We start from the raw sequence: 10,177 nt of genomic DNA, 5'->3' as shown, positions 1-10,177 counted from the left end.
TAATAATATATTCTCTTGATGTTTTGATATGTATGTCAATATATTTCAGTATTTATTTGATGTATATATCCCAAGTATTATGATATATATGCACTTCTAATTAGGTATCGCTATCCCGTTGCTCTGATATATATATATCTCTATACCTTGAAACATTGTTTAGATGTTTGCAAATATTCAAAACTAATATATGAAATATACTAGTAAAATGACAAAAAAATTATAAATATTCCAATGTATTTTTAGATATACTAGTAAAATGATATATATATATATACCATAATTTAGATTCATGGTTATTTTTAAATATTAGTTAGAACATTGCCTTAGATGTTTGCAAATATTATAAATAATATATGAAATATACTAGAAAGATTAGAAACGAATATATATAAATCACAAATGAACTTATTGTTCAATATATATTAGTGTATATATCATAATAAAGAAAATCTCAATAAAAAATCAAAGATATATATCACAGTATATATATCAAAATATCACCTTATATATTGAAGAATATATATAACCACCCTATATATCATCGTTGACCGTCATCATCCAGAATCCTACGCTGTCGATTCATCTTGCGTTGGATCTGCTCGCCCCACGCCAAATCTGCTCATCACATCCAAAAAAATGTGCCAGATCTACTCGCCCCACATCAGAAGATTCGCTCCACGTCGTCTGCCTCCTGTCACCAGCCACCTACAACTCATACTATTGGGAAGAAGACAAGAGAGGGAGGAGGAAGGAGAAAAGAGAGGGAGATATGAGGAAGAAACCCATGACGGCGAGATCTGAAGAAGAAACCCACAACGAGATATGAGGAAGGCGATGACAGCTGGTTAGTGACCCAAACGGAAGGAGGCGACGGCTAGATCTTAGCAGACACGTCATCAACGGTGGCAGGATGGACGGAGGGAGGGAGGCAACAATGGAAAGATGAGAGAGAAATTGAAGAAGATGAAGCGTGGGTGAGATATGAAAAAATGAGAGAGGAAAATGAAATTATTAAAAAAAAATCATTAATAGAGCGTGAGTGGGATATGAAAAGTTTTTCTTTTGTTGTATTTTTTATTTTCTTTTAATGCTTGGAGGGTTAAATAGTAAAAAACTATTTATTTTCTTGAAAATATGAAGTTGACTTTGACATTTACGAAAAAATGAAAAGTTGAATATAAAAGTGTAATATTGAATTATAATTAAGGCATACATAAAACCATTAAAAATATTAATTACGAAAGTAACCCAACAAACATAATCATAATAACGTTTGGATGGTTAATTATGCTTATAATAAAGAAAAATAAATACTTGTTGTACCCTTAAAATATCTGTCCCACATTTTGTCCAAATATTTATTACTAATAAATAACTTGTCATTTTAACTTTTCTAGTTTGTCACTAGTATCAATATGATTCTTTATTTATTTTTTTCTTTCTTTTCCTTTTTATCCAAAAAAATAATTTATTTTAGGTATAAATTGGTTTTATTATATTGCTCAACTAGTAGAAATTTAAATTATTTTTAAGACTGATTTTAAATATAAAAAATTGAATCAATTTATTTATAAATAGTATTACTGTATATCAGTGTCTATCAATTATAGACGCTAATATTTTGCTATATTTAAAAATATTTTGAGCAGTTTTATCATTTAAAACAATTATCCTTATTTTTATTATGTTTGATAGAGATATACTATGTAACTTTCATAATAATATTAAATAATTATTTATGAATTTTTTATCATACGGGAGGATACTATATAACTTTTTTTTTTTCCTTTTTTACTTCAAATTAATTCTTAAGTCTCTCTCACATGTTCTCACGTGCTTAAAAAATACCATAAAATTTGAAATTGATGTCATTTTTAATAATGAAGTGAATGTCTTAAATGCCCCCAATAGTTTTTCTAATAATAAAAATAAAATAAATAAATAAAAGTGATTGACCTTATCCTCAAAGTGAAACTTTTGTAATTCTAATCCAATTTTGTGTCAGTGTCACTCCCACATATTAGAGAGAAAAAAAAAAAAAAAAAAGTAGAATGAGACATTGTGGGAAAAAAAAATAGAAAAAAAATATTAATTTTCTCCTTAGGAATTTTGGTTTATTGAGTTTGGCACGTCTTGTATTGTACCTAAGTTCTTTGCTTATTTGAATATCGTTGGATTATCCCAACTTGTGTTGAGAAAATATTATTTTAAATAGACAACAAATAAACATAAAATGTTAAATAAACAGAGAATTAAAGATTTGTTAACATGTGAATATTTTTTATGTATTCTAGTATCTATATGGATGATTAACTTAAAATTTTCAGTATATCATAAAAAAATTTAACAAAATATAATAGGTATTTCCTAATAATAATAATAATTTTCATATTTATTTAGTGTTTATTCATTCATTTAATACTTTAATATGAATTTATTGAAATCCATATTTCTATTATCTATTGACATCCAAATTGTATATTCTATCGATAGTTATTGGAATTTAATTATAACTTTATCTGATGAACGATAAATTTAGTGGATCACCATTGAATCGTCAATCACTTTATAATTTTTTTATCTAATTTTCTCTTAGCTCTTTTGTCCTCATTTGATCCTGAAGGCATTTGTCATAAGTGTATCCCTCTTCAAGGCTCTTTCAAGGTAAACTATGATCTGACAGTTTTAAATGGTGAATAAGAATCGGTATCCTTGTTTAAGATAATGGAGATGCTTATGTTCCTATGGAACACTATTTCCTCTTATCAGGCACCATTGACCTTATTTGGGCTATTGCTATATATATGAGGGTCTATCAAAAGCATTTGAAGCAGATTTATCTCATCTCTAGGCTGAAATTGATTTCCTTAATTATCAATTGGAATCTCTTTGGTTTGCAAAATGCAATATGTGAACGAGGTCCAAACCTTTTGTTAATTCCATCTGTGATCTTTATCTCTCTGGGACTATTATACACATTTTTTTAATCAATTGCAAGAATAATTATGTCTCCCATGAAACGTTCGAAGGTTTCTTTTTTTGGAGATCTGACTAAAAAACCATCTTCTAAGGGCAAATTCTACTTAATGAGTTGATAGTTTCTTGAATCCTTTTGTTGCTTGTCCACATTGTTGTGATTAAAAAAAAAGGTTAATTGAACTAAGTAAGCAAGCTCCATCAAAATGTCAAAATCAGGTCCTATTTTGGTAACCATTTTATTTTTTATTTTTGTTTTTAAAATTTAAGCATATAGACACTATTTCCACGTTCAAATTTCTTACATTGTTATTTAGTTTTTACCAATAGTTTAAAAAATCAACCAAGTTTCGAAAACTAAAAACAATAGTTTTTTAAAAGTAGTTTTTGTTTATGAAATTTGGCCAAGAACTCAACCATTGTAGTTAAGATGCAAATCAATATAAGAAAGGAGGAGAAAATAGATAATTTTCAAAAATAAAAAACAAAAAACGATATAATTATCAGACAAGACCTAGGTGTTTTAGAAAAAAAAAAAAAAACATTAAATCTGATAATAATTTTTTTTTTTAAAAAAAATTACAATAAACTAGTTGTAGGGATTCAATTTAAGATTTATTAAGAATACATGTACCAAAATTGAACAAGTTTTAAAATATATGATCAAAATGATATTTTTACGAGTTAATATGAACTATGCTCATTTTGCCAAACTTGATGGGGCTTCTACCTACCAATTAGCACATATTCCACAAAACTCAACGATTACAAATGTAAATTTTCAAAGCTATAGTTTGTAGTAAAAGTATTTTTTTAGAAAATTGCAATGGATGACAATTTGAATATGCTATTTTGTAGATGTGTCACTCATATTTGATATTGTACAAATATAGCAAAAACTTTAAAATGGATTTTTAATTATTTTCATTCAATATTTGTCCTAACAATCAATTGATAGAGAGAGAGGAAAGTAGCTATCAGACATATGCCGATCGACAGAGGTAAGTGGGCGAGAGGTGGAGCAGTGAGTAACGACAAATGGTTTGGAGCATTGCTAATTTGTGAAGGAAAGATGTTGAGAGGAAAGAAAAAGGGGGAGAGAGAAGCAGCAATAGGTGATCGAATGTGTTGTGGTTGGCAAAAGATGGTGTGGAGGAGTGCTGATTGGTGAAAGAGAGATGTAAGGGAGTCTGTTGCTGCAAAGAAGAAGTTCAATTTTTTTTTTTTAAACCTAAGTGTATCATCTCAAAGTATATTAACTTAGTTAAATATATCATTATCAAGTTTATCAATAATATATCAATCATGTGTATTAGCAGTATGTCAGTCAAGTGTATCAACATTATAACAGAGTGCATCTTTATCAAGTTTATAAACAGTTTATCAGTCAAGTGTTTCAACTTTTTTAATAGTTTAAATGAGTGAATAATTGACAAATTTATCTACAAGTGTATATTAGTAGTGAAGTCGTTTGTGACATTTTACATTTTTTTTATATGTGGGTTGAACATCGTTATTTTTTGTTTTTGCAAACAACAAACATGTGAATTGTGAGCCTAATTAATGTATTTTGTTTTGCACTTTTTGCAAGTGACCTTATTTTTTTTTCTTGTATAAAAGCATTATTCTTTCAAATAAGATTAAAACACTATTTTAGTTCCTATATTTTGAAAATTGTTCAATTTTCGTTATTGTACTCCAAATGTTCAATTTTAGTTTATATACTTTAAAAAAATCTTAAATTTAGTCTCATTGTCTCAACTTTTTATTTTGTTAATTTTTAAAAAAATTTAATTATTAATTAATATTTTCGCTATAAATTTTGAAAACATATTCACATATTATATTTTTATACATGAAAAATTATTATTGTTTAACCAATTTCAGTAAAAAAATTACTTTGAGTAACTAAGGTCCCGTTTGGTAACTATTTTGTATTTGGTTTTTGTTGTTGAAAAATAAGAATATGAAAATTATTTCCACCTCCAAATTTCTTCATTTGTTATCTACTCTCTACCCATGGTTTAAAAAATCAAACCAAATTTTGAGAACTAAAAAAAGTAACTTTAAAAAATTGTTTTTATTTTTTGAATTTGACCAAGAATTCAATCATTAGAAAGATGTAAATTATTGTAAGAAATGTGAATGAAATAATCATAATTTTAAAAAACAAAAACAAAAAACTAAATAGTTACGTAATGAAATTTGAATTATTAAAAATTGTTATTTTAAAGTATAATAACTACAACTAAATAATTATCTAAATTTCGCACTAAAAAAAATTCTAAATTTCGGAGACGAAAATACTAATTTAACAAAAAATATATATAAAAATATTATGAAGTTATTACCACGTGTGTAACAATATATAAACGGTGTAGGGACAACAATAGATATTGTTCGGACCAGTTTTCTTGCGCGAAAATTTTGTTTCATATATTAGGTAAAAAGATGGTTAAAAAAAAGACTTCTTTCGAGAGTCCAAGAAAAGGAAAAAAGGAAAGAAAAAAAACGTTACTCAAAAACTCAATGATTATATTTCAAAAGGATAAAACGTTTGTAGTTGGATCACCATTCCCAATTGAAATAATCAAATGGAAGGTAAAATTTCTGATAAATAATCAAATTTGCTTCGTTGTCGTCTTCTAATTTGAATCCGCCACAGCCACAGGCCACAGCCACGGCCATAGACATATCCAACTCCTTGTTTCTTGTATATCGTGCATAACAGAACACAGTGATTGCCAACGCCTTGATGGAGATTTTTCTAATTAATTATCGAAAACATCCATTTTTATTTTGCCACCCCATTTCCATCGATCGACCCCACATTATCATTCCCATTTCTCATCGCCTGTGCTGTGTTCTGCCCCACCCATCTCTGCCAATGCCCTTTTAGAGACCTCCCCATTTCATTTTGATTCTCTAATTTTTCCTTTACCACAGAGATTTGGGTTTCTGGGCATTGATGGGTCGGTGGAATGAGAAACTTGTGGCCTTTTTCAACAATAGATGGTTGGTTTTTGTAGCTGCAATATGGCTTCAATCATGCGCTGGAATTGGGTATCTTTTTGGAAGTATATCGCCGGTTATCAAAACCAATTTGAGTTACAATCAGAGGCAAATTGCGCGTCTCGGTGTTGCTAAAGACCTTGGCGATAGCGTCGGCATTTTGGCCGCTACCTTGTCGGAGATTTTGCCCTTTTGGGGATCTCTCTTGGTCGGTGCTATCCATAACTTTGTTGGGTATGGTTGGATTTGGCTCATCGTCACTGGTCGAGCTCCCGTTTTGCCTCTCTGGGCTGTAAGTTTTCATTCTCCTGTTCTTTCCCTTTAATGCCCCTTGTTTGAGTTTCTATTCGGATTCCATTTCATTTTCCTTATGGGTATGGATCGTTGTCTTTAGATGTTTCCATCGGGATATCCATATTCAGATCTTGATTTGATGGTTTTAATGGAGGTGTTTTGCTTTTATGAACTAATTTCAAAAGTTGCATAGTGGTCAACGAGTTGGAATCTGTTTTAGTATCAATATGATGATTGTTAGATTAAAGATAGTTTGGTATTTTCCTTGGAATTTCTCTGAGAGATTACTCTAAGTTGTGTTGTAGTTAAATGCAGCAGGAAGCAGATTATCTGTTTGATGATTTGTTTCTGTAGGATTGTGGAAGCAATTTTATTGAATATTTCATGGATGCATAACTGATTGCTGGGAATAGAACTTTACAAACCGATTTGCTGAATATATAGGCGGATTGAAACTATTGAAAAGTCCTTTTTGGAAGGTCCAGAATCAATCCTTCCTAACCAGTTCGTTAAGATTGGTAAAATGCATCATCTTCTGGCCATTTAACTCTAAAATTCTTAGTTTGAAGAAAACAATGGCTATATGGAAGAAAATGAGGGGTGAGATGCAGGAATGGCTGTAACTGAACCACTCTAACCAAATAAAGTTTGAAGAGCAAATTGTTAAGCCATTTTTTTTTTCTTTTCATCATTTTTGTTTAGTCACGTATGGATATCATTGTGCAGATGTGCATTCTTGTATTTCTGGGAACGAATGGGGAGACGTACTTCAATACGGTTGCTCTGGTTTCTTGTGTACAAAACTTTCCGAAAAGCAGGGGCCCTGTCGTCGGGATTCTGAAAGGCTTTGCTGGTTTAAGTGGTGCAATTTTGACTCAGATATATGCAATCGTGCATGCTCCTGATTCAGCCAATCTTATATTCATGGTTGCAGTAGGTCCTGCACTGGTAGCTATTGGTGTGATGTTTTTTATCAGACCTGTCGCTGGTCATAGACAAGTAAGGCCGTCCGATAGCATGAGCTTTACTAGTGTTTATGGTGTCTGTCTCCTTTTGGCTGCTTATTTGATGGGAGTCATGCTTGTTGAGGATCTTGTTACCTTGAACCCCACCGTGATAGCCATTTTTACTGGGGTTATGTTTGTCATCCTTCTTACACCCTTTTTGATTCCCGTGACATTGACTTTTAGCTCGGAGACAATGACATATGCTGAGCAAGAGGCTCTCCTACCACCTTCAGAGAAACAGGAACCTGCTAGATCTGAACCAGATGGTAATGAAGTGATATTTAGTGAGGTGGAAGATGAGAAATCAGAGGGAGAGGACTTACTTCCTGCATTAGAGAGACAAAAACGCATTGCTCAGCTGCAAGCAAGACTATTGCAAGCAGCTGCAGAAGGAGCAGTAAGAGTGAAGAGGAGGAAGGGTCCGCGTCGAGGAGAAGACTTCACTTTGGGTCAAGCTTTAATCAAAGCCGATTTTTGGCTTATATTCGTCTCCCTTCTTCTTGGTTCTGGAACTGGATTGACTGTGATCGATAACCTCGGACAGATGAGCGAGTCTTTAGGTTATGATAATACACATATTTTTGTATCCCTGATCAGCATATGGAACTTTCTCGGCCGTGTTGGCGGTGGATACCTCTCTGAGATTGTTGTGAGGTACAAAAGTTATTTTAGTTGTCTCAAGGCAAAGTAAATAAAACTTTTTACTTCTTAGAATGTTCCATTATATCTTACTCTCATTTTCTTCAACAGAGATTTTGCTTATCCAAGACCCATTGCAATGGCGATTGCACAATTCCTTATGATATTCGGACATCTCTTCATCGGCATGGGATGGCCTGGGGCAATGTACATTGGTACTCTTATAACGGGGCTCGGGTATGGGGCTCACTGGGCAATTGTGCCTGCTACTGCCTCTGAATTGTTTGGCTTGAAGAAGTTTGGGGCTTTATACAACTTCCTCACTCTCTCAAATCCTATGGGATCTCTGATATTTTCGAGCTTAATCGCGAGCGGTATATATGACAGTGAAGCAGAGAAGCAAGCTCATAACCATCCCCCACATCTGCAGAGCTCCTCATCATTTTTGTTGGGTAGACTTTACGCCGATGGACCGCACGAATGTGAGGGTGCCATATGTTTCTTTTTAACTTGTATGTTAATGGCTGGATTATGTGCGATTGCAGGCATGTTAAGTTTAATTTTGGTGTATCGGACAAAGGGTGTTTACTCCAACCTCTATGGGAAATCTCGTACATCGACGCTTTCATAGAATGGTTTCAACTTTCATCAATCATGCTACCTTTTCCATGTTCGTTTTTTCGAGATCGAGTGAAATTTTTGCTGAGATGGCTTTGCAAGAACTCACAAGAAGCAGCCATGGACTCGAAATGGACTTGCTTCAGTCTTACAGTTCAATTCACCCTTTTGGTATAAAAAGCCTATTCCTGTGTGTTGGAGACTTCAGTTGGTGGAAGAAAAACATGCACCTTCGTTTCCTATCTTCCACCCAAAATAGAAAATAAAGAAAAAGAAATGTATGAAATATAATTGTTGTGAAACATTTGATATTTAGGATTCATCATTATTGATCAGTGAATTAAAAAAAAGTATGCTATTTATTTGTTTAATTTGCATTTTTTGTTGTCTTCTCTCTTTAGATTGTCATGTATAGGCTATAATTGTGACTTTTTCAACACCTATCATTTCACTGTCTGTGGACATTTCTTTTTCAATATTTATTGGAGAACCACATATTTTTATTATTGTTGTTGTTGTAATATATTTTAATAGAATTTCTAATAACATAATAGGTTTGATAATGTTTAGAAAAATATTATGTGGTACTTAATTTTCTGGTGAGGTGGGTAGGCAATTCGGAGTTTGAGTTGAAATTTTTTGGACTTTAATGATAAAAATGAGAAATGGTCGGTGAAAGAGACAATATAATATAGAGTTATTCCCTTTAATTAATCTGAATATGAATGAAGATGCTTTCAAGCGAAAAAATGTAAAAGAAAGTACAATTTTCGTTCTCTTATTTGATCAACAATAAACAGAAAACGATTAAAAATATTTTCTTCATAAATTTAATTGTATCAAATTTAATAAATCAATTGTAACGTAAAAAAGTGAGCTCTATTTGATTACTTTTGTGTTGTTTATTTGTCTTCTACATCCGTATTGACACATGGGGTCCACTTTCAAATTTGTAATAAAAAAACACAATTTGATTGACAAGTGTAGTGTGCTCGATCTAATTGCGTTTGAAAATTACGTTATATCGTTACTGTTACCATTATGATTACCATTATTGTTATTGTTCAAGAAGAAAATGTATAAATTTTGATACTTTTATTGACTGTTTGACCCTTAGAGGTCACAGTAACGGTAAATATGACAAAATTCATAATTCTAAGTAAACTCGATAAAAAACAATCTAATTACATTTGTGATTCAACCTCATTACAATTGATCCATCAATAGAATTTCATTACAATTACACTAATTTTCATTATGGTTTGGTAAACATAACCTTATTTAAAGTGCTTTTAATCATTCTACTTTTACATTTACGATTGCATTATATATTTTTTTTAAAGGCTTGAACAAATTCCAAACTTCTTTTCTAATAGAATAAGTTAGATGTGAGGATTTAACCGATGATTCTTTAATTAAGTTTGTGATTCTTTAATTAAGTTTGTTCTTAGGCTCCGTTTACTGGTAATAAGTATAAATCAATCGTTATTTTGGATAGTGGGGTTCATTTAATTGCTTTTGATGTTGTTTACATGTTTGCCTGTAATCGCAATTAGATGTGAGGTCCACCAAACCATCTGCATTCAAATCTTTTAAGTTGATTGACCTTTGAAAGATGCTCAATGTTG

General features: G+C 31.5%; 1 protein-coding gene and 1 long non-coding RNA gene across 3 annotated transcripts; one reads left to right on the top strand and one right to left on the bottom strand.

Moving 5' to 3' along the window:
• Nucleotides 1-364: 364 nt before the first annotated feature.
• Nucleotides 365-1,001, bottom strand: LOC150036902 (uncharacterized). Its single transcript, XR_016528964.1, has 2 exons — nt 786-1,001; nt 365-694 (listed from the first exon to the last, which is right to left on the bottom strand). It is a non-coding gene; the product is annotated as an uncharacterized LOC150036902 (long non-coding RNA).
• A 4,443-nt stretch (nt 1,002-5,444) lies between these two features.
• LOC120075714 (Major facilitator superfamily protein) lies at nt 5,445-8,920 on the top strand. 2 transcript variants are annotated; one of them, XM_039029340.2, is made up of 4 exons: nt 5,813-6,283; nt 6,640-6,803; nt 7,012-7,946; nt 8,043-8,920. In XM_039029340.2, exons 3-4 carry the CDS (start codon nt 7,012-7,014, stop codon nt 8,560-8,562), a joined length of 1,455 nt encoding a protein of 484 aa, XP_038885268.2. In that variant the 5' UTR covers nt 5,813-6,283; nt 6,640-6,803; the 3' UTR covers nt 8,563-8,920. The 2 variants fall into 2 exon arrangements, with proteins under 2 accessions (XP_038885267.2, XP_038885268.2); XM_039029339.2 differs by lacking the exon at nt 6,640-6,803 and having other exon boundaries at nt 5,445-6,283.
• The last annotated feature ends 1,257 nt before the right edge of the window (nt 8,921-10,177 follow it).

This window comes from Benincasa hispida, chromosome 4, assembly GCF_027475165.1.
Source record: "Benincasa hispida cultivar pf3 chromosome 4, pf3_genome.v1.1, whole genome shotgun sequence".
Classification (NCBI taxonomy): domain Eukaryota; kingdom Viridiplantae; phylum Streptophyta; class Magnoliopsida; order Cucurbitales; family Cucurbitaceae; genus Benincasa; species Benincasa hispida.
Note: the sequence above shows the minus strand (reverse complement) of the source record. Positions and strands in the feature narration are given on the sequence as shown.